The 27,543-nt window shown below is 59.3% G+C and overlaps 1 protein-coding gene across 1 annotated transcript; it reads right to left on the reverse strand.

Moving 5' to 3' along the window:
• LOC144937786 (rab GTPase-activating protein 1-like) lies at positions 1 to 26,418 on the reverse strand. Its single transcript, XM_078865240.1, is given in 26 exon segments — positions 1 to 163; positions 372 to 575; positions 1,080 to 1,151; positions 1,548 to 1,631; positions 1,868 to 1,972; positions 2,465 to 2,575; positions 2,898 to 2,990; positions 3,792 to 3,920; positions 10,287 to 10,328; positions 11,892 to 12,035; positions 12,156 to 12,281; positions 12,674 to 12,748; positions 13,674 to 13,787; positions 14,388 to 14,538; positions 14,653 to 14,746; positions 15,166 to 15,331; positions 16,884 to 17,050; positions 17,658 to 17,754; positions 18,082 to 18,259; positions 18,587 to 18,744; positions 21,112 to 21,159; positions 21,161 to 21,308; positions 22,211 to 22,385; positions 22,736 to 23,045; positions 23,675 to 23,831; positions 26,284 to 26,418. Coding segments are annotated over 25 exon segments (3,240 nt in total). The 5' UTR covers positions 23,801 to 23,831; positions 26,284 to 26,418; the 3' UTR covers positions 1 to 40.
• Between the last annotated feature and the right edge of the window lie 1,125 nt (positions 26,419 to 27,543).

Here is a 27,543-nt window from a genome sequence, read left to right on the forward strand (position 1 = left end):
CCCGGGTCTCCCCGTGGCACCAGCAGGCCCCACCGCGGCCTCAGACAGTCTCCTTGCCCTGGCTCCCTGTGGCCGTCTTGATGGAGCTGAGCGTGCGGTTGAACCAGGTGTTGCGTGATGCCTGCACCTCATTGATGGCCACGCCCAGCTGATGCTCCACGTCCTGCAATGAGATGACACGCGTGGAGATGCAGGGAGTCACAAGGGGTCATGAACAGACAGGGAAATAGACAGATATGTTGATACAGGGTGATACAAAGACACCGAAGCGTACATGCACGCGCACACACGCGTACACGCACGCGCACACACGCGGCATCACACACCACGATCGCCACGCGGCACGCAGGGGTGCCGACTCGGGCACGCACCTGGATCCGGCACTCGGCCTCCACGAGCTTGAGCTTGGTCTGCGCGAGCTCCAGCTCCATCTCGCGCAGCTGCGTCCTCAGCGTCTCCTTCTCCTCGTCGGGGTCGCGCCCTCCGCCGGCCGCCCCGGCGCCCGCCGCCGCGGCACAGAGACGGCCGTCCTCGCCAAACAGCTGGCGGCACTGCTCGCAGCCGGCCATCGCTCCCTGCCACGCGGGACGCCGGCACAGACAGGCACTCGCACAGAGATACCACGTGCAGCCTTCAACGCTCCGTTGCGGCAAGTGCCGTTAGCGGGTGGCGGTTATGGAGGCCCACTCGGCGCACGTGGGGGTGGTGTGGTCGGACCTGCCGCCTTTGTCTTCCCGGTGCCGATGTCTGCACATCACGCCAGGTACTCGCTGAAGGCCGAGTAGACCTAGGGTCGGTTCTGAAAATCATCGCCGAGATTAGCCATTGCTGGGAAGTGAACTCGGGCCTCCAGGTTCATAGCGCGGTGCGCCAGCTGCTGCGCTACCGCTCCACCGAACAACGGGTGGCATTGATCACAGCCGACCACAGACCTCGCTGCCACAATCGTGCGCTGCTGCTGCACCGAAACTGTCGGTGAATGGATGTGCTCCCGATGGTGGTGTTTGTGATGTGGTGGCGGATTGGGAATGGCTCCGTGGATTTGATTGTGGAAGTGAAACACGAGCTCCTGCGCTTACCCTCACGAGCTCCAGCTCCTCCTTGTTCGCCGCTTGCTGCTTCTCCAGCCGCGTGCTCAGCTGGGAGCAGATCTACAGAGACGGCCGAGTCACAGCCACTCGGCACGGGCGCCAAACGCTCATCACGCGCACGCATGTGCAATAAGGGTGGTTTTTCCACCGGCCATTTGCCATGCCGAGCCAGAACCAAACCGTAATACGCCACTGGCCTCGCAAGGCATCTGAATCTGGCTCGAGGCAAAGCATGACCGGGGGTGGGGCTAACCCATGTGTTCACTGCGTGTTACGTCGGCACGCTGCGAGGACCGGGCCTCACTGCGGCATATACACGAGGCTCGACTCGATCGTCGTGCGCGATGTGAGCGGCACGGCTCGGCTGGCGCCTCCTGAGCTGCACTGAGGCTGGCTCGGCACAGGCCCAACTTGGTTGTGCAGTCGAATTAAGTTTCTGGGGGGTCGGGAGCAGACCTGTTTGTAGTCAGCGATGATGGAGCTGCTCTTCTTCATTTCGGCTTCGGTCTTATCGAGCTCCCGGCGACACATCTCCTTGAGCTGCGGCACCAGCGCACAGGACAGCGCGCGAGGTGACGCGGGGTGACGCGGGGTGACGCGGGGTGACGCGGGGAGACAAGTGGAGGCGCACAGGAAGACACGCACAGGGGCACAAGGAGACACACTTGGTTACTCTCCAGCCGCACTGCCACGAGCTCGCACTCTGCCATAGCTCAGCCTTCGACTTGGTGGGTAGATATTGGAATGCGGCAGAGACCCAGCCGAGACCTCCTCACCTGGGACGCTTCAACCTCCAGCCGCTTCTTCTCCTCCTCGGCCTCCTGCAGCTTCTGCTGCGTGAGCTCAAGCTCCTTGCTCAGCGTGTCCGCTCTGTCCTCTGCCTGCAGGAAGCAGCGAGTGGCAGCAGTGCGCCATGCAGCAAGGTTAAGTGTGATCTCCTGTTGACAGCCCTACACAATCAGTGACGAACATTCCACATTCATATGGCATGGGCGAGTCTACCCAGAGGGCAACCACTGTTGATTTCCCCACAGAGCGGTACTCAATTTTACCAACGTGTGTGCAACTTGCGTTGTTAGCGCACTGCGCTACTAACCCGGCAGCCCAAGTTTGATACCCAACCACAGCCAACATCAGTGGAATTATCAAACCCAGTCCTCCGCCTCCTCTCGGTCGACACAGCCTTAAATGAGGACCAGTTGCAGTGTGTCAACGTGGGCACTAGAGAGAGAAAGACTAAGGGGGCCATGCATAGTGCTGGCCACCCACCCAATTGTGCACCGTGCCGCTTGCTTAACAGCCCTTGCCCTAACAGGTTGCGTAGGCTACGCGGGGGACCTTTGCGTGCGCGTGTGCACGTGGCAGGGGCTCACGTTGTCGAGGTCGTTGCGCAGGGCGATCTTGCTGGTGACCAGCTCGTGCGCCAGGTCGTCGTTCTCCTGCTCGAGGCGCAGGTTCGCTTCCTGCAGGCGCCGATTGTCGCGCTGCGCACACACACGGGGCCCGCCACGGCGGTGCGGTGTCACCGCCACGGCAACGCTCGCGGTGTCACCGCCACGGCAACGCTCGCGGCATTCGCCGGTTGCCACGCCAGCCAGGGTGAGCGTGCCCACTGGCAGGTGTGCGCCGACGCGGCGATTGCATCGACGGAGCGATTAAAAGCGCTTCTCAAACCGAATTGAGCGAGACTGTTTTTCAGGCAGAGCTATGGAAATTCAACGGGGATTCAGGAGCATCAGGGAACGTGTGGACACGGGGACACGGGGAACAGGGGATGTGAGATCATGTCACGCGTTGCCCCCCCACCTCCAGCCTGTCCAGGGGGTCCTCCTGCTGCGCCTGCTGCTCCCTCATCGTCAGGTACTCCTTCTCAAACTTCTTCAATTTCTTCTGCGTGATCTGGAGCGGCACGAGGAGACACCGCCGGTTGACAACGACGATGTTGGTGTGTTGGTGTGCAGGTCAGGATCCGCCCAAGTGGAGGAAGACCTCACAAACGGCGAGCTGTCGATACGCACTTTTAGATTTTTACGTGAAGAGATCAATTTGGAAAGGTGTGATTGATCTGTGATTAATATTATCCGCAAGTGATGAGTAATTATATGTTGTGTTCTGTATTCTATAGTTTTGTGTAAAACTAGGACCCATTTCTTAGAGAGGGTCTTTGCCAATAAATTTCAGGCACTTCTTCAGCATTGGTTCCGCTGCATTGTTGAAGCAATGCTGCTGCTAAGATGCACTCCCAGAAGGCTGTGTGTGTAGCTGATGGGATGTGTAAACAGACACGTGTGCAAGTGGAGAGACAAATATGGGAGGCAGGCATCATTATTGACCGCGTTGCTAGGCACACGCATCTGGCCACGCGGTGACTCAGCCAGCGATAATCACGGCCTCATGGGTGCCGACTCATCCCATCGTCATCCTTCCAACCGGGGCCAAAAACACGAGCGCCACTTTGTGGGAAACATCAACAGCAGCTGTCCTATGGATAGCCTCGCCCCGCCATAGGAGCGTGGAGTTTGCACCGCTGGCCCAGGGTTGTAAACGGGGTGAGGAGCACGGATGATGCCCCGGCGCGCTTACAAGCTGCAGGCCACCGTGACGACTCCACCACCCAGGGGGCAGCACTGCCGGCGGGGAGGGTGGGGGGAGGGTCAACTGTGCAGCAGGGGCGGCGGCGGTGGGGGGGGAGAAACAGACCTTCATGCTGCAGGCCAGCTCCATGAGCTTGCGTGCGTTCTCCTCCGAGCGGTAGCGCTTGGGCAGCTGCACCCGGAAGAACTTCAGCGTGCCCTCAAAATCCGTCTGCAGAAGGTCATCCTTGGACGTCTGGGCAAGCAAGGGTGAGGAGGAGTGAGGAGGAGTGATGGACTCCCTTCAGAAGATCATTCTTCTGATCTTGGCGAGTACAAGGCAAGGGTGGCGGTGCATTGGTGCCTCAGCAAGAAGCACCTGGGGGGTTTGATTGACACATGGAGGTTGTATGTTCTCCCCTGTTCTGCTTTGGTTTCTTTGGGGATCTCTGGTTTCCTCCCAAAGCAAAAAAAAACCCACACAATGGTTTTGGCATCGGTCAAACTTCCCCATGCTAAGAAATTTGCTGTACACGACTCATTTGGGATCAGCAGCAGCAACATCGCCCGACTGTCAAACATGGGAGGACCCTCATGAGAGTCTTGAGTCTTTCCTGGGTAAATACGTGGAACCGTAAGAATAAGTGACCATGTGATCATAAAAAAAGAGGTAAAGACGCAGCCCTGCAACTGCTCACTCGTGCCACTGCTGGCAGAAGGTCCAGACACGTTGTCTGGCTGGAGGTTGGAGTGGACCTCAGGAACTTGACCGTCGTTTCAACCGCCGCTCCGAGGCAGAGCCCGCGACCATGACCCCACGACAGCATTGACCTTTGCACACAGAGTTCTATTCGGTTATTAGTTACCACTGTGCCCGGCCTTTGATGGCTATGAAGAGGCAATTTTGCCGAGAGGAAATCAACGCAGTCGTCCAACACAAATCGATGCCCGGACAGAGCAAGATGCAGGATGTGAACACTCGCTTAGGGACGGCACACCGGAATCGCAGCACGAGAGACGACCAACAAATGGACGCTTCGCGGCAAGACGCTCGAAGATGTCTTCTGATAATTGGAGGAAACCAAGGGATACGTAATAACATCATCTCGGATTCGCTGAGGATATAACCGTTGTGGCCTCCGATAGGAATGAATTACATACAGTGGACATACACCCAGGTGGCCACCTCCACATTCCTCAACACCATCACCACCATCACCTTCATGGCCATCACCACAACTCTCAATCTATCTCCTGCTCACTCCTGGCCAGTCCTGCCCACCCTCCTGCCCCCTCTTCTCTGAGCTGTGCTGACGAGCGTGGTGAAGTATGGTAAATCAACCACAAAGACCCACACAGTACGGGCAGAGACCCTTCATGCGAATAAAGACCTGGCAATGTTAACGCAAGTTATTTCCTCCTCCGTGTGACAATGAAACGGAGTTGAGTTTGACAGAGCCGCCCTGCTTTATGCTGGGCGGTTCAGAGCGCTTCACACATGACAAGCGACTCGCGTCACGTCTCCACACTGAAAGAGCACCCCCGGTGGCAGCTGTCCCTAAGCGGAAACAGGTGACTCAGCACGTGGACCGTGCGCGCCAGCAGCGACCTACTCGATCAAATTACTTCACGAGATCTTTAACGTCCACCGCGTGAGCAGGCGACGCACAGTATCTTTACGTTGAACACACCGGCAGTATTAATCAAGACTGCCCGTCGGATTCCGACCGCGAACCTCCGCGACGAGCGGTTACCGTGGTACCCTGCATTGACACGGCGGCGACTTCTCCGTCACCGGGCCAGACCCGTCGTCCACTTCGCTACCCACGTGCGGACGGACGCCGGGAGCCTCCAAGCCTCCGTGCCCCGGCGCCGGCGCCAACGGCCGCGCGGCGCACGCGCGGGAACCGAGCCGTCGGGCGCCGCCCCGCCGCCGGTCCCGCCGCCGTCTCGCCGCGACCTCGCGTGCGTTCCCACGGCGCGACCTCGCGTGCGTTCCCACGGCGCGGGGCGACCGACGGCAGGCCGGCGGCGGGCCGCCACCCCGGCTCAACCGGGGAGCACGCTCCGACCCCCGACGGCTCACGGCCGCAACCGAGGCAGCGTGGTTGGCGAGCGTCTAGGGGCGACGCTGCGGCGGCCCGGTCGGTGGGATCCACGGCGAGCCGGCGCCACCGTCTCAGGAGGCGCCCAAAACTCCAAATTCACCTTGCAAGCCCTCGGCTGAGCGCACCCGGAGCGAGAGACCCCCCCCGCACCCGGCAACGAGCAGAGCGCATTCCCCGTACCCAAGCACCAGACAGGAGCAGCAACCTGCACCCAGTGCGCGACGAACTGCACCCTGCAGCCGGCTCCAGGCAGACCACACCCAGCTGTAAACAACCTGCACCCGGCATGCAACACTACACAGCCTGGACCCAGCACCAGCACTAGTCAGTCACCACCCAGCACCAGCACTAGTCAACCTACACCCAGTACTCAGCACTAGTCAGTCACCACCCAGCACTAGTCAGTCACCACCCAGCACCAACACTAGTCAACCTACACCCAGTACTCAGCACTAGTCAGTCACCACCCAGCACTAGTCAGTCACCACCCAGCACCAACACTAGTCAACCTACACCCAGTACTCAGCACTAGTCAGTCACCACCCAGCACCAACACTAGTCAACCTACACCCAGTACTCAGCACTAGTCAGTCACCACCCAGCACCAGTCAGTCACCATCCAGCACCAGTCAGTCACCACCCAGCACCAGTCAGTCACCACCCAGCACCAGTCAGTCACCACCCAGCACCAGTCAGTCACCACCCAGCACCAGTCAGTCACCATCCAGCACCAGTCAGTCACCACCCAGCACCAGTCAGTCACCACCCAGCACCAGTCAGTCACCACCCAGCACCAGTCAGTCACCACCCAGCACCAGTCAGTCACCACCCAGCACCAGTCAGTCACCACCTAGCACCAGTCAGTCACCACCCAGCACCAGTCAGTCACCACCCAACACCAGTCAGTCACCACCCAGCACTAGTCAGTCACCACCCAGCACCAGTCAGTCACCACCCAGCACCAGTCAGTCACCATCCAGCACCAGTCAGTCACCACCCAGCACCAGTCAGTCACCACCCAGCACCAGTCAGTCACCACCTAGCACCAGTCAGTCACCACCCAGCACCAGTCAGTCACCACCCAGCACTAGTCAGTCACCACCCAGCACCAGTCAGTCACCACCCAGCACCAGTCAGTCACCACCCAGCACCAGTCAGTCACCACCCAGCACCAGTCAGTCACCACTCAGCACCAGTCAGTCACCACCCAGCACTAGTCAGTCACCACCCAGCACCAGTCAGTCACCACCCAGCACTAGTCAGTCACCACCCAGCACCAGTCAGTCACCACCCAGCACCAGTCAGTCACCACCCAGCACCAGTCAGTCACCACCCAGCACCAGTCAGTCACCACCCAGCACCAGTCAGTCACCACCCAGCACCAGTCAGTCACCACCCAGCACCAGTCAGTCACCACCCAGCACTAGTCAGTCACCACCCAGCACCAGTCAGTCACCACCCAGCACCAGTCAGTCACCACCCATCACCAGTCAGTCACCACCCAGCACCAGTCAGTCACCACCCAGCACCAGTCAGTCACCACCCAGCACCAGTCAGTCACCACCCAGCACTAGTCAGTCACCACCCAGCACTAGTCAGTCACCACCCAGCACCAGTCAGTCACCACCCAGCACCAGTCAGTCACCACCCAGCACTAGTCAGTCACCACCCAGCACCAGTCAGTCACCACCCAGCACGAGTCAGTCACCACCCAGCACCAGTCAGTCACCACCCAGCACTAGTCAGTCACCACCCAGCACTAGTCAGTCACCACCCAGCACCAGTCAGTCACCACCCAGCACTAGTCAGTCACCACCCAGCACCAGTCAGTCACCACCCAGCACCAGTCAGTCACCACCCAGCACCAGTCAGTCACCACCCAGCACCAGTCAGTCACCACCCAGCACCAGTCAGTCACCACCTAGCACCAGTCAGTCACCACCCAGCACCAGTCAGTCACCACCCAGCACCAGTCAGTCACCACCCAGCACTAGTCAGTCACCACCCAGCACCAGTCAGTCACCACCCAGCACCAGTCAGTCACCACCCAGCACCAGTCAGTCACCACCCAGCACCAGTCAGTCACCACCCAGCACCAGTCAGTCACCACCCAGCACCAGTCAGTCACCACCCAGCACTAGTCAGTCACCACCCAGCACTAGTCAGTCACCACCCAGCACCAGTCAGTCACCACCCAGCACCAGTCAGTCACCACCCAGCACTAGTCAGTCACCACCCAGCACCAGTCAGTCACCACCCAGCACGAGTCAGTCACCACCCAGCACCAGTCAGTCACCACCCAGCACTAGTCAGTCACCACCCAGCACTAGTCAGTCACCACCCAGTACTAGTCAGTCACCACCCAGCACTAGTCAGTCACCACCCAGCACCAGTCAGTCACCACCCAGCACTAGTCAGTCACCACCCAGCACCAGTCAGTCACCACCCAGTACTAGTCAGTCACCACCCAGCACCAGTCAGTCACCACCCAGCACCAGTCAGTCACCACCCAGCACCAGTCAGTCACCACCCAGCACTAGTCAGTCACCACCCAGCACCAGTCAGTCACCACCCAGCACCAGTCAGTCACCACCCAGCACCAGTCAGTCACCACCCAGCACTAGTCAGTCACCACCTAGCACCAGTCAGTCACCACCCAGCACCAGTCAGTCACCACCCAGCACCAGTCAGTCACCACCCAGCACTAGTCAGTCACCACCCAGCACTAGTCAGTCACCACCCAGCACTAGTCAGTCACCACCTAGCACCAGTCACCACCCAGCACTAGTCAGTCACCACCCAGCACCAGTCAGTCACCACCTAGCACTAGTCAGTCACCACCCAGCACTAGTCAGTCACCACCCAGCACCAGTCAGTCACCACCTAGCACCAGTCAGTCACCACCCAGCACTAGTCAGTCACCACCCAGCACCAGTCAGTCACCACCTAGCACCAGTCAGTCACCACCCAGCACTAGTCAGTCACCACCCAGCACCAGTCAGTCACCACCCAGCACTAGTCAGTCACCACCCAGCACCAGTCAGTCACCACCCAGCACCAGTCAGTCACCACCCAGCACTAGTCAGTCACCACCCAGCACCAGTCAGTCACCACCCAGCACCAGTCAGTCACCACCCAGCACCAGTCAGTCACCACTCGCTGGGGGCGTGACATCCAGCAGTAGCTCGCGGCCTGCCCATGGCGCTCGCTTGCTCGCTCGCTGGCGCAAGCCGCCCGACACACCCACGGGGCAGACGGACGAGCGCCCGTCGTGCGTCTACGTGCCGGTGCGATGAGACGGCGCTTCAGGGACCGCGGCCCCCCCGGGGCGCCGGGCCTCCCGGCGACGGTGCTGTGCCGGAGCTGTGCCGCCACTTCCGGACAGGGTCGTCGTCTTGCGCGGCATCTAAATATAGCGGCGCCGGCAACGAGCAACCGGCGAGGAGAATCTCGCGTGGACGTGGTTCTTTTCCTTCTCTGATTTACATTCGCGGGGCTCGAGGGTTTTAACCGTCCCGACTAAAACACGCACATACAGCCACGTTGTCACGCACACAGGCACACAGGCACACGCACACGCGTGGCACGGAGCGGAGGCTGCGAATGTTGGCGCACTCCCTGCACGGCAACGGCGGCGAGGACCCTGCAAGGGAGGAGGAGCGGCGCGAGTCGAGCTCCCCCGAGCGGTGATGTCATCGCGCGCCCCAGACCCCATTACATCACTCGCAGCAGCAGCGGCGGCGGCCCGCCGACGTTGCCATGGCGACCGGCTGCCGAGGCCTGGCTCGCCATCCCAGCCTCCCCGACGAGCGGACCTCCCCCTCCCCCGTGCTGGCCACCCGCCCCCATTGCACGCTCACCCGCCCCCTCCCCCGCCCCCACCCCTCCCCCGTGCTGGCCACCCGCCCCCTCCCCCACCCCCTCCCCCGCTCAGACTCAGACCTCACCCCCCACCCCTCCAAGCCAACGCCCCGGTGTGACCCCGACCCCCGAGGGCCATGTTGTTCGTGGCAGCTCGGCTCTGCCTCAGCCACACACTCTCCTGCTCAGACCAGGCGAAAGCCGATGGGTTGTTTACGTAAACAGACGAGTGGCTCACCCAGGGCCTGGCTCAGAGCCGGGTCAAGTGAAGGGCTTGGAACCGGGGCTAACTCGAGCCAGAGCCCAGCTTGGACCTCGATGCACCGGGATCCAAGAAAGTTACTCACACAGCGCCCCCAGAACCTGGCCCTCAAGGGGCCACGATCCCACTTCGGCTCCGACTGCGATATATTCCCCACACCGTGACGTTGCACCCACAGGGACCCGAGCCTGCCCCCCACAGGGTCGTGATGCTACTACAAAGGGAACCTGACTGTCACCCATCGTCAACAACAGCTATGATCAATCCTCAGCTGGACAAGGGGTGTTGAGTTCATAGGTGAGGGGGGCGAGGGGTTCACGGGTGAGGAAGGTGAGGGCTTTGCGGGTGAGGGGGGTGAGGAAGGTGAGGGCTTCGCGGGTGAGAGCCTCACCTTTAGCAGAGCGAGCGCCACGTTGAAGATCACGCTCAGCCCCTGCAAACAGAGACGCACGCCTTGGCAAGTGTGGACATGCGCGCGTACAGTACTCGTGCGCGTACAGTACTCGTGCGTGCACGTGCGCACGTTGAGTTTGCGTGTGTATGTGCGCTTGTTTGTTCACGCCCGTGTACACATGGAGACGTAGACGCACAGTATAATAACAATGCCTTTTTTCCTGCCCTGCCCTCTGCTGCCCACCGCATATCCCTGCAGTGCCCTCTGACCACCGGTCGGCACGCAGTGGTCGCCCATCCTAGCACTGCCCAGGCCCGACCCCGCTCGGCTTCCCACATCTGCCGAGATCAGGCGTATTCCGGGTGAACGGGCCAAATGAAAGAGACACAGGTTACTGCCGTTAGTATTTGAACCCATTGAAAGTAATCTGTCACGCTCCAGCAGCCCGGAAGGCCAAGGCATTACGAGAAGAAGCAGCTGTTTGAAGCTGCTGCCCACGATTATGTGAATATTAATTCACACTCGGCGATGCAGAAGTGCGAGCAGAAGTGCCGGTATGAAACCTATTCGTCCCGCAGCCAACGCTTTCTGACAAAAGGCTTTTGGGGAAATTTCTGTCAGCAAGCACCTATAAAGGCCGGCACGGTGCACAAGGGGGTGGTGTGGCGATCACCATGCCCGGCCACCTTTGTCTCTCCAGTGCTTGTGTTTACACATCACACCAGCTACATGACCATGTTGTAGCTTAGTCGACCTCGGCGAAGCCCAGTTCAGATATTCATCACTGTTAGTGGTCGTAAGCGGGAATCGAATTCTGGTAGCTAAGTTTGTAGCGCAGTGCGTTAACCACTGTGCCACCGCTTCCCACACACAAACTCCCTCACGCTCACTCACACTCGTCATATCCCCTCTGCGGAAACATCGGCATCAAGGAATCAGATCCGTTGTGAGAAGTGGCGGTGTGGCGACGCGCGTGCACCACTGTTCACACACACGCGCGCTCCACTGTGGAATTCCCTCCTGTCGTCATTTCTTTTCCCCAAGCTGTTACCACAATACCTGCTCCACTCAAGAGACGAGTTTGGTCTCGTCTATCACAACGCCCATTGCGCCGATTCGTTGCTGGTCACGTGGAATTTTTGGGCCCATGCTCATCCAAGAATATTGTAAACACCTTTTTGTTATTCAAGGTCACCGTACACGCGCGCGTGCATTCTTGCGCGCGTGCATTCTTGCGCACGTGCATGACTCGGCCACAATGCCGCGGGGCGAGCGGATTATGCGGTGCCCCTGGGCACGGCAGTATTAGGGATTAGAGGGGTGGGGGTGTGCCAGCTTGCATTCCGCCACACCCGTGGGGATTAAAACAGCGACAGGTTCCAGGCTCCACCCCCACAGCGTCATCGCGGCCGGAGCCGCCGATGCCCAGGCCGTGGCACCTCCTCGCCACCGACGCTCTCCGCCCTCCGACAGATCTCGCAGCCGCTGCCCACGGCAGGTATTTGCCCCTAACACGTGCCGACCGTGCCGCCTGTGCTAGGCCGGACTGGCTTCGCCAGCTATGCCGGCCACGCCGGCTGTTCCAACGGGAGCGCGGCGCACCTCGCAGAGCAGCAGGTCGATGATGTGGAACACCATGTAGAGGGGGAACTTGGCGGTGAAGAGAGTGAGGAACCACTGGGACGCGTACATGTGGGCCTCCACGTTCACCTCCGCAAAGTGGGCGTGGAGGTCCGGGATGTAGTCCTGTGTGCGGGGGAGGGGGGAGTAAACATCATTATCGTCATCAGCCATGATCAATCCACCGCCGGATGAAAGCCTTGCCAATTCACCGCCATCGCTGCCATCCCACCTCCTCCTCCTCACCTGCATGAGCCTCTCGAGCGTGTAGAACTTGCAGTGCAGGTCCTCAAAGTTCTGCTTGAAGAGGTCCCGCAGCCCGTACTCGAACATAATCTTCACCAGCACGCTGAATGCCTGCTCCTCCGGCATCTGCGACCACGGCACCGCTCGCACATTCACACCGCCACAACCGCCGCCGCCGCCACCTGCCACCACTAAACCATCGCACACCACGAAGGCCGTTGGTGCACCCGCCTCACGGGGGGTGGGTTAGCTGCAGTGATTCAAACAGGAGGCTTCACGAAAACGATTGGCTCACAAGCGTGAAGGTGTACCTACGATTTAAAGCAATGTGACCTCTGCCTTTTGTTTATATTTCTATGTGTCGGTGAAGGATGCCAACACCTCACTTGAAGCTATTGGAGACAGGCTTCAGCAAGGCCTTTAGGGGACCCACAATCCACTGGTGCGTTGCATTGAGAGTGGCGCGGCGTGAGTGCGGTACAGTGCAGTGGGACTGCGATGCTGGGTGATGAACTCACGTGCAGCAGCAGCACGGCTGCCAGGAACGACTGGCCCTGGCAGTATCCGATCTCCTCGTCATACACGGAGTAGGCCTGCACACCGCGAGGCCCGCCGCATCACTCGTCACAGAAACACTTTTACGTGTGGTGCTGGGGGCTAGCGCCATGTCACAGAACCGAGTCGACATCACCGCGATTCCGAGTTCCGGGCGTCGCATGCGAGGCCAACGAGTGAGCGAGTGGGCAAGGGGACGAGTGGGTGGGTGTCGGAGTTGGTGGACAGAGGAGGAGTTGAGTGGGTGGGTGGGTGAGTTGATGAGTGGGAGAGTGGTCTCGCGGATATGCAGAAGGGTGAGAGGATGAGCGGGTGAGTAGGTGAACTGACGGACGAGTGAGTGGGTGACCATGGAATGAAAGAGTGGGACAGTTGGTGAGCGGCTAAGCGGGCAAGCGGACAGGCAGATACTAGACATCTGTTAATGGTAGGAACCTCCTGGTTACACCAGCCCACAGGGGATTATTGTGTCTGTCCGTTCGTCCGTCGTGCAGGGAGGGGCTGGGTGGGGAGGGGAGGGTGGGGAGGGGCTGGGTGGGGAGGGTGGGGCTGGGTGGGGAGGGGAGGGTGGGGCTGGGTGGGGAGGATGGGGCTGGGTGGGGAGGGTGGGGCTGGGTGGGGAGAGTGGGGAGGGACTGGGTGGGGAGGGTGGGGAGGGGCTGGGTGGGGAGGGGCTGGTCACCCCGTGGTGCCCTTATAAAACTCAACGTTTAACCTACTCACGCCGGCTTGTGCCCGCCCTCACAGTCGGGCATATTTGCGGAATACACCACGCCGCCGTTGACCCTGGCCATTGACCGAGCAACCCAACGTTCCTACCAGCTCCCTCCGCAGGAATGTGTTAAAACGAGCTTCATAGCTAAACAGAATTCTTGAGGATAAATAAAGATTCTGATTCAGATGAGCGAGCGTTTGGGTGGTCGAGAGGGTGAGTGGGTGGGCGAGCGAGCAGGTCAACGTCACCTTGCAGATCTTGTAGAGCGAGTCCTGCCCATCTCCACCCGTGTCTTTGAAGTAGTCGTGTGCGGGGAACGTGCGGTTGATGTCACGAGTGATGACGCTGTCCTGCGGCGACTCCTTCACAACCGCGTACACCGGCATCGTAGAGCGGGTGGCGAGCAGGTGAGTGGGCGACCCCCAGGACACATTTTGACAAGACATGTTTACACATACACGCGTGGGTACTCAGTAGTCGCTCTTGCTAATGAGACTATCCTCGAGTTCCTGAGTTCCCACCTGGATAAACAAAGTGAACTTAAAACTTGGTTGTCAAACATTACTGGCAAAAGCAATCCATCTAAACGATGGGCCCTGTTCAATGCAAACAGCAGTGCAGTACAAACTTATGATGCTGCACACAGACACACATAGAATGTAACTGCCATTGGTCAAACATCCCAAATTACTCAGTTGGGATCACACACAGCAGCAGCATCGCCGCCCTACTGCGAAAACATGGCAGGACCCTTCTAACAAAGAGTCTTGAGACTCAGCGAGGCGCTTACCGGGTTAACGAGCGGAACAACGATAATGACGAAATGATAGCGGACTGGAGCTCTGCTTGAACGTGCTCTTGTACTTTTAGCCAGGAGATCCGGCCGGAATTCTGTTCAACGAAATGTGTCGTTCCAAAATGTGCGTTCGCGCGACACCCATCGTGCCGGGGTTGGCGGGCACCTTGGTGATGAGGATGCGGTAGTTCTCCACCATGCGGTCGTTGTTCTGGCAACCGGCTAGCAGCTGCCACACCTCCCCGCGCAGGGCCTCTGGGACCCCGGCTCGCACCAGCTGCCCCAGCTTGCCCGGTCGCACGCTCAGGTTTGCATGCCTGCGGGGCGCGGTGTGAACCCACAGGCGGGTGAAGCGCGGGGCGAGCAAAAGCGCGTGGGAGTGTCGGGGGAGCCCCGGCGGTGAGGTTTGGTGCCGCGATCGCCGCACTCACCACTTGGTGAGCAGCTCCCCCCAGGTCTCCAGGATCTTCTCGGCACAATCCTTGGACACGTCGCCCGTGCCGCTGGGCAGCGGCTGGTCACTGTCTGTAAACATCGAGCAACGTGTTCACCAGACCACACGCTCATCCAATCACCCTGTCGCTCGCTCGCCCACCCAATCACTTTCTCAACCTCCTGATCACTCGCTTACCCTTACGCCCCCTTACCCAATCTCTCGCTCGCTCACCCAATTACTCATCCTACAGCCACTCAACCTTCCTTCTGCCTGATCACTCTCTGATCCACTCACCTGCCCATGCGCTCACCTTCCCGCCCACTCAGCCTCCTGACCACCCTGCCAGGTAACAACATCACTCTCACCAAGCCTCCTTGTAAAGTTTGCATTTCGGAGAACACTCTGGTTTCAATCTGGAGGACCAGGGCCCCCAAAGGCTCACCCACGACCCTACAGCCTTTGCCACCCCCCCCACCCCTCCCCAACTTTGAGTCGGCTCCACCCGTACCCTCATCGTCGTCGTTGTCATCGTCACCGCCAGAGGGGGCGAGGGGTCCGGGGGAGGAGGCGCTTCCGGGATTGGGAGTGGCGTTGCGCCTCTCGCGCTCGGCCTGGCTCTCCAGGCTCACCACCTCGTACAGCGAGTCGCCCGCCGCCTGGGGACTGTCCTCCAGCTGCTCCCGGTACGCGGTGGCGGCAGCGGCAAACAACACGCGACCCCGTTGAGTCTCCCGGAAACCCAATATTCACTTCAGTTTCATTTTATTTTGAATTACCGCGAACCGAGAAGCTCTTAAATCGGGTTTCATCAATAAAAACAACACCACTTCGACAAACGCAACTAGTCACAGTAAAATACATAATTCGTCTATAACAGATAAGCAAAACAAAAATAGATAGCAAATCATAATCGCAATATGAAAAAAATTTTTTAGAAAAATTTAGTTAAATATAGATTATTATCAAATACCATGCTGTATCTATAAAAATACTCATTTAAATCTGCCATGGTAAGTACAATGCAGATACAACCTCAAACACGATGGCATTATATTGAGGAATACAAAAACAAAGCATCCATAAAAAACCGTAGTGTAAACAACGCACAAACGTAGTTGCTTATAGGCAATATTTATGGTGTATTCAAGCAGTCGTGGCACGGAGGGGGGCACAGGAAGCCACACGGCCCGACGGCAAGCCGCGTGGCACCCAGTTTGAGCTGGGACTTGGCTAAATTAAGTGCAGACCCGAAATCTAAGTTCAGGGGTTTTTGTGCAGTTATTGGTGACCAGGCTGAGATCATCATCTTATTGCATTTGAGAACCCGGTTTACTCATGACTCAAGTCTGTGTAAGACATGGGTTATGGATTTGAACCAAGGATCTTAGCCGTGCTTGCTCAGCGCTCCGACCACCAAGCCACCCGGCCACCTTTGGGCTTGCTCAGTGTTCAACCACCACTGCACTGCAGGTCACAATGACACACTCACCCACCCACCCAGCCACTCACTCACGGAGGGTTCAACACTCCTCTTTCTGCTTCTTCCCTCGCACTGCTCCACTGTGGAATTCCCTCCTCCCATCATCGTCGTCTCTTTTCAATACAATAATTACCTTGCTCCATTGAAAAAAGTGTGACACTCCAATATATTACATCTTTGATGATAGTACGGTTTGTTGTTGGTCGTTTTGGACCTATACTTAGCAACTGTGTACAAATGGAAAAAAAACATTGGCTGTGATCAGCAACTGTGTGCATATGTGGCAGTGCCCAGCGATCGTGTGTGTGTGTGTGCCTGAGTGCAAGTGTGTGCGTGTGCATGAGTGCATGAGTGCGTGTGTGTGTGTGCATGAGTGCGTGTGTGTGCACGTGTGCATGCATGCAAGTGTGCGTGTGTGTGCATGAGTGCAAGTGCGTGTGTGTGCACGTGCATGTGTGCAAGTGTGCGTGTGTGTGTACGTGCATGCGTGCAAGTGTAAGTGTGTGTGTGTGCATGAGTGCAAGTGTGTGTGTGTGTGTGCATGAGTGCAAGTGTGCGTGTGTGTGTGCATGAGTGCAAGTGTGTGTGTGTGTGTGCATGAATGCAAGTGTGCGTGTGTGTGTGCATGAGTGCAAGTGTGTGTGTGTGCAGGAGTGCAAGTGTGCGTGCGCGTGTGTGTGTGCATGCGTGCAAGTGTGTGCGTGTGCACGTGGCGGGTGGTGGGGCGGTGGTGACTGCGTGGGTACCTGCTTGAGCTTCAGGAAGTAGGTCTCGGTCAGCGAGCGCTTGCTGAAGTACCAAAAGCGCTCGTGCGGGGGGTACACGCGCACCTTGCTCTCCAGCAGGAAGCGCACGGGCTCGTGCACCTCGGTGATCACCAGGTCCACCGCCACCGTCATGAACACGCGCTTCTCTGTGGCGGGCGGCACCAGAGAGACGGCGTCACAAGAAGCAGCGGGATCGGAGTCGGCGCAACCGAGCGAGGTGGAGCCGAGCGTGTGGGATGGGACCGTGGCGGGCTCACGCCCCGGGGGGAGCTCGTGACGACGCGCTAGCACTTGAGCGGTCGCGGTGATGCGCGAGTGCCGATGCATTTAGCGCCAGAAGAGGAACAGAAATGTGCTTGTGCTGAAGTGGTTGTGCTGCAAGATCATCAGCGACGTGCTAGCGCTATGAGAGAAGGAAGAATGACTGATGCTGCAAGAGAGGCAGGGGTGTGCCAGTGCCGATTTGTATGAATTCGTGCTGCAAGAGAAGCAAGTAAGCGTTGGTGATGCAGTAAAATCAGTGGAGCGTGACTCGAGTAGTTCTGCCCTAACACTGCAAGAGAGGCAGCGATGTGCCGGTGCCGATACTCTGGCATTGGTGCCTCAGTGCTGCAAGGGAAGCAAGGGCGCACGAGTGCTGAAACGCCGGCGCCGCATTATCGTGAAGATAACCCATCGCCCCACATCACCGAGCGGCGCCACCTGCACCGACAGCCCCGTGAAGCCGGCACCGGCGCAGAGCGAGCGAGTCACCTTTAGGCGTCTCCTGGTTGAGCACCTGGAAGGCCGGGGAGTTGGGGTCCCAGGAGCCGGTGATCATGTAGGCCTTGCCGCTCTTTCCCATCGACTCCTGCCGCACGTACACACGCAGCACGGCTGCCCGTCAGCTCCCACCGCCGGCGCCTCCATCACCACCAGTGATCAGTGCGCTAGCGTCAAAGGTTTTTTAAAGCCCTTTCCCACCCGTGGAGCAAATCGCCCGTCCTGCTCTACGTTGGTTAGCTTGGCCGTCACGATGGCGCGGTTCTGCTTGTGAATGCGGCGCTGACTCGCCACTGCCGAGTGCTGCATTCGGTGAGAACGGTGACAACGATGATGATAACGATGTTGCTGCTGCTGCTGATGATGAAACATTTTCTGCTGACGAGGATGGTTCTGCTAGCGGGCGGAGGCTCACCATGTCGAGCAGGTGCATGTCGCTGTGCTTGACGTTGCGGCCTGGGCTCAGCAGCAGGCCGAAGCAGCGCTCAATGGCGAGCTCCTTGTTGGCCGTCTGCAGCACGGAGATGACGAGCCGCTTCTCCATGCCCTGGCGCAGCTTGAAGCACTGTCGGTCCTTCTCCTTGGGCACGGAGCTGCCCACCGCGAAGACACCACAGGGCATGTCGAGCCACTTGGGCCAGGCTTGTGCTGACCAACGTCACCGACTGACACGTGGGGGGGGGGCCCCTAGTGCAAGGAGTGGATCGAGGCCTTCCCAACTTCCCCGCTTTTGGTGGCCGCCGCACCTCCTGCACATTCTACGGCTAGGCCACCAACCACGCTCCAACACGATTCACCGAATCGTCGGTGATTGAATTCTGTGTGTACACTTTACACTGCATTTGATGTTGACATCCGCCCCACCGCCGGCCCGCCGGCCCGCCGGCTCCGGGCGCCCACCCAACCACCCACCCACATACCTGAAGTTTCCCTTGCCGTCATCCTCCTTGATCTCCAGCGTCACGGTGAAGACGAAGATGTCGCTGTCGGGGGCGAGCGGGAGTGGTGGTGTGGCCTGCGGGGACGCCCGTGCCGAGCGTTTGAACGCCATGGCGAAGCTGTAGAGGATGCGGCTGACCTGGGGCGACACGCAACGTGCGCGGCACCTCGGCACGAGCTCCACCGGCAAGCGCAAGCCGAGGGGACGTCTCGTCCATCAAATTAATTCGTCGACTATGTCACGGCTATCGACTACTTTCTGCGGTCGATTACTCTGGCCTGTTTAAAAATGTACTTGATAACCGGCGGAGGAATTGACAGTGCGGCTAATCAGAGAGCCTGGTGGTTCTAAACCCACAACCCCTTGACGGGCGCGCGGAGCGGGGCGGCAGCGGCTCGGACGCACGGAGCGAGGAGGTGGAGGAGGGGATGTAGGGGGCGGTGGGAGGGGATGGAGGGGGCGGTGGGAGGGGATGGAGGGGGCGGTGGGAGGGGATGGAGGGGGCGGTGGGAGGGGATGGAGGGGGTGGTGGGAGGGGATGGAGGGGGCAGTGGGAGGGGATGGAGGGGGCGGTGGGAGGGGATGGAGGGGGCAGTGGGAGGGGATGGAGGGGGCGGTGGGAGGGGATGGAGGGGGGTGGTGGGAGGGGATGGAGGGGGCAGTGGGAGGGGATGGAGGGGGCGGTGGGAGGGGATGGAGGGGGCAGTGGGAGGGGATGGAGGGGGCGGTGGGAGGGGATGGAGGGGGCAGTGGGAGGGGATGGAGGGGGCGGTGGGAGGGGATGGAGGGGGCAGTGGGAGGGGATGGAGGGGGCAGTGGGAGGGGATGGAGGGGGTGGTGGGAGGGGATGGAGGGGGCGGTGAGAGGGGATGGAGGGGGCAGTGGGAGGGGATGGAGGGGGCGGTGGGAGGGGATGGAGGGGGCAGTGGGAGGGGATGGAGGGGGCGGTGGGAGGGGATGGAGGGGGCAGTGGGAGGGGATGGAGGGGGCGGTGGGAGGGGATGGAGGGGGCAGTGGGAGGGGATGGAGGGGGCGGTGGGAGGGGATGGAGGGGGCAGTGGGAGGGGATGGAGGGGGCGGTGGGAGGGGATGGAGGGGGCAGTGGGAGGGGATGGAGGGGGCAGTGGGAGGGGATGGAGGGGGTGGTGAGAGGGGATGGAGGGGGCGGTGGGAGGGGATGGAGGGGGCGGTGGGAGGGGATGGAGGGGGCAGTGGGAGGGGATGGAGGGGGTGGTGGGAGGGGATGGAGGGGGTGGTGGGAGGGGATGGAGGGGGCGGTGGGAGGGGGTGGAGGGGGCAGTGGGAGGGGATGGAGGGGGCAGTGGGAGGGGATGGAGGGGGCAGTGGGAGGGGATGGAGGGGGTGGTGGGAGGGGATGGAGGGGGCGGTGGGAGGGGATGGAGGGGGCGGTGGGAGGGGGTGGAGGGGGCAGTGGGAGGGGATGGAGGGGGCAGTGGGAGGGGGTGGAGGGGGCGGTGGGAGGGGATGGAGGGGGTGGTGGGAGGGGATGGAGGGGGTGGTGGGAGGGGATGGAGGGGGTGGTGGGAGGGGATGGAGGGGGTGGTGGGAGGGGATGGAGGGGGCGGTGGGAGGGGATGGAGGGGGTGGTGGGAGGGGATGGAGGGGGCAGTGGGAGGGGATGGAGGGGGTGGTGGGAGGGGATGGAGGGGGCGGTGGGAGGGGATGGAGGGGGCGGTGGGAGGGGATGGAGGGGGCAGTGGGAGGGGATGGAGGGGGTGGTGGGAGGGGATGGAGGGGGCGGTGGGAGGGGATGGAGGGGGCGGTGGGAGGGGATGGAGGGGGTGGTGGGAGGGGATGGAGGGGGCGGTGGGAGGGGATGGAGGGGGCGGTGGGAGGGGGTGGAGGGGGCAGTGGGAGGGGATGGAGGGGGCAGTGGGAGGGGGTGGAGGGGGTGGTGGGAGGGGATGGAGGGGGTGGTGGGAGGGGATGGAGGGGGCGGTGGGAGGGGGTGGAGGGGGCGGTGGGAGGGGGTGGAGGGGGCAGTGGGAGGGGATGGAGGGGGCGGTGGGAGGGGGTGGAGGGGGCAGTGGGAGGGGATGGAGGGGGCAGTGGGAGGGGGTGGAGGGGGTGGTGGGAGGGGATGGAGGGGGCAGTGGGAGGGGGTGGAGGGGGTGGTGGGAGGGGATGGAGGGGGTGGTGGGAGGGGGTGGAGGGGGCAGTGGGAGGGGATGGAGGGGGCGGTGGGAGGGGGTGGAGGGGGCAGTGGGAGGGGATGGAGGGGGCAGTGGGAGGGGGTGGAGGGGGTGGTGGGAGGGGATGGAGGGGGTGGTGGGAGGGGATGGAGGGGGGTGGTGGGAGGGGATGGAGGGGGCGTTGGGAGGGGGTGGAGGGGGCAGTGGGAGGGGATGGAGGGGGCGGTGGGAGGGGGTGGAGGGGGCAGTGGGAGGGGATGGAGGGGGCAGTGGGAGGGGGTGGAGGGGGTGGTGGGAGGGGATGGAGGGGGCGGTGGGAGGGGGTGGAGGGGGCGACGGGGGCACCGCTCACGGCTTCGCGGATCTCGCAGCGGAAGACGTGGATGCGGAAGAACTCGGCGCTGGATGCGGAAGAACTCGGCGCGGCACTGGCTCTCGGTGAAGGCGAAGCAGTCGCTCTCGCCGGTGCCATCGTGGCCGCGGGCACAGAACAGGATCTTGTAGATGGGGAAGCTGGAGATCTCCACGCCCGTGTGCGGGTCCAGCAGCCTGCGGCGCCGCACGTGGAACAAACATCCCCCGTGTAGCCTTAACAGACCGTTGGGGCAAGTGCTGTTAGCGAGTAGCACCTTCTTGGTTCTTTAAGTAAAGTCACGTAGAATGGAAATAATAAAATAATAAAAATAAAACATAATAAAATAATTCTCACGACGTTTCGGCCACAACGCAAGTATCCGTCCTCAGGTGGAGAACAGGTCTGTCGAGGAGACAGAGTCTGAATGACAAGCCCCAGGCTTGGAGCGACTATTTAAGCTGGGATGGAGGGGCGAAGAGCGCCTTGACAAAAGGATTTGCATATCAAGAGGAATTTAGCATATTTATGGGAAATGCAGATTTATGGGAAATGCAGAGTAGCACCTGTGAGGGCCGGCACGGCACACGAGGGGGTGGGTGGCCCAGGACCGTATCAGGTAATCTTTCCTGATATTGGCCATGAGCGGGAATTGAAACTCAAGTCGCCAGGTTCATAGCGCAGCATGTTCACCATTGCACCAAGCTCTCCATGCAGCACACACACACACCCACATGCAGCACACACACACACACGCAGCACACACACACACACGCAGCACACACGCAGCACATGCACACCGGCACGCAATTTAAAATGCAACTTTGGCTCCAAACTTCGAGAGGTGGACTCATCAATCACTGACGAAACACGGACCACAGAGACGGAGGTGGCAGCAGAGTGGGGACGGTGGGCGACAGGAAATAGGTGAGACGAGAGTTGTTATCGTGAGGCGGTGGGGTGGAGCGGTGGGGTGGAGCGGTGGGATCGTGCGAGGAACCGAGTGAGGTGATGGTGAAGAAGAGGCGGCGAGGAGGTGGATGGGTAGAGAGGGAGGCACAGAGATCCTGAGAGGGAGGGTTGGGAGGGGAGGGCCCACCTGACGGAGCCCTCGGCCGTGTTGGGGACGCACAGCGTCACATCGATGGGCACCTGGCACTGCTCGCGGAGCAGCGCCATCATGCGCAGCGCCTCCGTCTCGCTGCGTGGGGCGTTCACCGACGCCGAGCCCAGGTACGTGAGCTTGCTGAACTGCACGTTCTCCTCCTCCTTGCCTGCCCGCCCACACACACACTCACTCAATCGCTGCCATCACACTCTCACAGTGGGACTACACTATCTCACTGGAACCACACTCTCAGTGGAACCACACTCTCAGTGGAACCACACACTCACCAGATCCAACCATTAACACGAATGCACTCACCAGAACCACCCTCAATGGAACCGCACACTCAGTGAAACCACACACACACACACGAAGAATAATCACGGAAAGCACAATCTAGTTCCGTACACACTCACCAGCGTTGCACTTACGAGAACCAAACACCAACAACACCTGCTCGCGAGCACCACAATCACCCAACCGAGGCGAGTGACACGGTGAGTGTGGTGTGGGTACCTCCAGCCCCCAGCTGCCAGGGGTCAATGTCGGGGGTGGTGGGGGTCGCCACAGGGCTGACCAACGGGGTGCTGGTCTCGCTCTCCACCTCCTCCATCAAATCTGCTCCCACCCTCTCCTCCTCCCTCTCCTCCTCCCTCTCCACCTCCACCTCATCGCCTCCCCCTCCTCCGCCCGACGCCCCGTCCCCCTGTCCGCTGGGCGCCAGCTCTAGGGAGGCCCCGGCCTCGCGGGGCGAGGAGTCCGTGGCGTCGCTGAGCACCTCGGCCAGCACCTGCCTGAGCTGCTGCTCACTGCCATTGCCCACGATCTGCCACGGCAGAGACAAAGATCCCCACGTGATGCATTTAACACACCGTTGGGGCTGTTGGCGAGGACCTGTGAAGGCCGGCACGGCACACGAGAAGGGCGGTGTGACCAGTATGACGCCTGGCCGCCTTTGTCTCCCTAATGGTGATATTCACACGCCGCACCAGGTACTTATTTATGGCTGAGTCGACCTAGGGGAGGGCCAGGACCAGTTCAGATAGTCGTCACTGGTGTTGGTAGCCATGAGCGTGAATAGAACTCGGGTCGTCAAATTCGTAGCGCAGCGCAATAACCACGACACAAATTTCCCCTGTATAGCCATAATAGGCTGTCGGGACAAGTGCTGTCTTTGTATGTCTCTCTCTGCACGTGTGTCTGCCTATGCTGTTCCCGTGTCTGTGTTCATCATTCAGTCTTGCCTGATGATGGTTGCTTGTGTTGCAACCGAAACGTCGTTTTCTATTATTATTTGATTTTATTTTCTACGTGACTTTACCGAAGGAACCAAAGAGTAAGTTTACTCCACACAACAGCCACAACCTCCGCAGCATCCATCGCTCATCGCCACCATGCGCCGCTAGCGCCGACCCCGTTGCCTGCGCCCGGCTGGGTGCCGTGGTCGCGTCCCACCTTGAGGGCTGGGCGCTCCGTGTCGTCGGCCTGGCCGGACGCCACCACCACGTACTCGTCGCTGTTCAGCGTCGACAGGGACTCTGAGGACCCATCCGCCCTGCGCGTCGAGCCGGGCTCCTCCATGGCAACGCCGACTCCCTGGCAACCGTCCTCACTGCCACGGTCGATAGCGCAGAGGTGAGTGTGACAGCATGACTTGGTGTGTAACACAACCACCACAACTTAGCGTACAACTCTGTGTGTATACCACGACTACCTCCACAACCCAGTGTGGACAGAGGTGAGTGTGACAGCACAACAACGACTCCGTGTACCACAATCACAACTTCGTGTGTACACCTTAGTCTATTGCCACAGCCCCATGTGTACAATCATTACAACTCAGCGTGTACCGCCACCCAGCCAGTACCTCGACTCCTCTGCATGCCCCGCAATCACTCGGCGAGTGCCACACGTGGGAACGAGTGGCAGCAGCAGCAGCAGCAGCGTCAGGCTGTGGTTGTTGTTGTGTTAATGTCATTGCGAGTGTGTTGGTTGTTGTTGTTGTGTTAATGTCATTGCGAGTGTGTTGGTTGTTGTTGTTGTGTTAAGTGTAATATTGGTGATGCTGACAATGTTTATGTTAAAACTGCTGTTGTGTTAACATTGTTCATGCTACTCGTGTAGTGTTCATGCTACTCGTGTAGTGTTCATGCTGCTCGTGTAGTGTTCATGCTCCTCGTGTAGTGTTCATGCTGCTCGTGTTGTGTTCATGCTGCGCGTGTTGTGTTCATGCTGCGCGTGTAGTGTTCATGCTGCTCGTGTAGTGTTCATGCTGCTCGTGTTGTGTTCATGCTGCGCGTGTAGTGTTCATGCTGCTCGTATAGTGTTCATGGTGTTTGTGTAGTGCTCATGCTGCTCGTGTAGTGTTCATACTGTTTGTGTTGTGTTCATGCTGCTCGTGTAGTGTTCATGCTGTTCGTGTAGTGTTCATGCTGCTCGTGTAGTGTTCATGCTGCTCGTGTAGTGTTCATGCTGATCGTATAGTGTTCATGCTGCTCGTGTAGTGTTCATGCTGCTCGTGTAGTGTTCATACTGATCGTATAGTGTTCATGCTGCTCGTGTAGTGTTCATGCTGCTCGTATAGTGTTCATGGTGTTTGTGTAGTGTTCATGCTGCTCGTGTAGTGTTCATGCTACTCATGTTGTGTTCATGCTACTCGTGTAGTGTTCATGCTGCTCGTGTAGTGTTCATGCGTCTCGTATAGTGTTCATGGTGTTTGTGTAGTGTTCATGCTGCTGGTGTAGTGTTCATGCTGTTTGTGTTGTGTTCAAGCTGATCGTGTAGTGTTCATGGTGTTTGTGTAGTGTTCATGCTACTCGTGTAGTGTTCATGCTGTTCGTGTAGTGTTCATGCTGCTCGTGTAGTGTTCATGCTGCTCGTGTAGTGTTCATGCTGATCGTATAGTGTTCATGCTGCTCGTGTAGTGTTCATGCTGCTCGTGTAGTGTTCATACTGATCGTATAGTGTTCATGCTGCTCGTGTAGTGTTCATGCTGCTCGTATAGTGTTCATGGTGTTTGTGTAGTGTTCATGCTGCTCGTGTAGTGTTCATGCTACTCATGTTGTGTTCATGCTACTCGTGTAGTGTTCATGCTGCTCGTGTAGTGTTCATGCGGCTCGTATAGTGTTCATGGTGTTTGTGTAGTGTTCATGCTGCTGGTGTAGTGTTCATGCTGTTTGTGTTGTGTTCAAGCTGATCGTGTAGTGTTCATGGTGTTTGTGTAGTGTTCATGCTGCTCGTGTAGTGTTCATGCTGCTGGTGTAGTGTTCATGCTGTTTGTGTAGTGTTCATGCTGCTGGTGTAGTGTTCATGCTGTTTGTGTTGTGTTCAAGCTGATCGTGTAGTGTTCATGGTGTTTGTGTAGTGTTCAAGCTGCTCGTGTAGTGTTCATGCTGTTTGTGTTATTGCGGGACTCTATTCTGTTGTGGTTGTTGTTGTTGATGCTGTTGCTGCCATTGTCCCTTTAAATGAGACCCCAACTCCCTCCACTTCTGCGGCCGAGCGAGGGGAGCCAGGGAGGCAAAGGAGGTGACAGATCCCCGACTCCCTACCCCCCTAAACCCACCCCCTCGATCCCCAGGGTCCCCTACCCCCCTCGATCCCCAGGGTCCCCTACACCCCTCGATCCCCAGGGTCCCCTACCCCCCTCGATCCCCAGGGTACCCTACCCCCCTCGAGCCCCTCATCCCCTTTCAGGGGGGACACTCAGCCCTCAGTCCCGGGGCCGGGCTCTGTCGTGGGGCCTTGGCCCCTCGCGGAGCTCCGTGGGGCGGCCTGCGCGTGGAGACGGAGCGAGGGAATCGCAACGCGTCTCGGCCCCGCCGCCCCCCCGCCGCCTCCCCCCTCCCCCACGCTGCTCCCCGCAGCTCCCCGCTCCGCCTCTGGGCAAGATCGCGTCGCCATGGGGGTCCCGCTCGGGGTCTTGTCGCTCGGACCTCGCCACCGGAGCGCGGTTCTGTTCGAGAGGCGGAGCGGGCGAGGAGGCGCTGGGTGGGTGGCGGGGTCCGGGCGGGTCCCGCCGAGGGGTCCGTGCGGGCGGGTCCCCCCGAGGGGTCCCCGTCTACCTGCGTGGCGCTGGTGGTGGCGGCCGAGTCCTGGTCCCGGGTCCCAGGTCCCGAGGCCGCGCTCCTCCACAGCCAAGTTTTACTTCCGAGGCGCATGCGCAGTGCGTGCCAAGATTCTTGGGTTTCTGTGGGAGAGGGATTCTTGGGTTTCTGTGGGAGAGGGATTCTTGGGTTTCTGTTGGAGAGGGATTCTTGGGTTCTGTTGGAGAGGGATTCTTGGGTTTCTGTTGGAGAGGGATTCTTGGGTTTCTGTGGGAGAGGGATTCTTGGGTTCTGTGGGAGAGGGATTCTTGGGTTCTGTGGGAGAGGGATTCTTGGGTTTCTGTTGGAGAGGGATTCTTGGGTTTCTGTTGGAGAGGGATTCTTGGGTTCTGTGGGAGAGGGATTCTTGGGTTTCTGTGGGAGAGGGATTCTTGGGTTTCTGTGGGAGAGGGATTCTTGGGTTTCTGTTGGAGAGGGATTCTTGGGTTCTGTGGGAGAGGGATTCTTGGGTTTCTGTGGGAGAGGGATTCTTGGGTTCTGTTGGAGAGGGATTCTTGGGTTTCTGTTGGAGAGGGATTCTTGGGTTTCTGTGGGAGAGGGATTCTTGGGTTCTGTGGGAGAGGGATTCTTGGGTTCTGTGGGAGAGATATTCTTGGGTTTCTGTTGGAGAGGGATTCTTGGGTTTCTGTTGGAGAGGGATTCTTGGGTTCTGTGGGAGAGGGATTCTTGGGTTTCTGTGGGAGAGGGATTCTTGGGTTTCTGTGGGAGAGGGATTCTTGGGTTTCTGTTGGAGAGGGATTCTTGGGTTCTGTGGGAGAGGGATTCTTGGGTTTCTGTGGGAGAGGGATTCTTGGGTTTCTGTTGGAGAGGGATTCTTGGGTTCTGTGGGAGAGGGATTCTTGGGTTTCTGTGGGAGAGGGATTCTTGGGTTTCTGTGGGAGAGGGATTCTTGGGTTTCTGTGGGAGAGGGATTCTTGGGTTTCTGTTGGAGAGGGATTCTTGGGTTCTGTTGGAGAGGGATTCTTGGGTTTCTGTTGGAGAGGGATTCTTGGGTTTCTATGGGAGAGAGATTCTTAGGTTTCTGTGGGAGAGGGATTCTTGGGTTTCTGTTGGAGAGGGATTCTTGGGTTCTGTGGGAGAGGGATTCTTGGGTTTCTGTGGGAGAGGGATTCTTGGGTTTCTGTTGGAGAGGGATTCTTGGGTTTCTGTTGGAGAGGGATTCTTGGGTTTCTGTGGGAGAGGGATTCTTGGGTTTCTGTGGGAGAGGGATTCTTGGGT

This window comes from Lampetra fluviatilis, chromosome 20, assembly GCF_964198595.1.
Source record: "Lampetra fluviatilis chromosome 20, kcLamFluv1.1, whole genome shotgun sequence".
Classification (NCBI taxonomy): Eukaryota; Metazoa; Chordata; class Hyperoartia; order Petromyzontiformes; family Petromyzontidae; genus Lampetra; species Lampetra fluviatilis.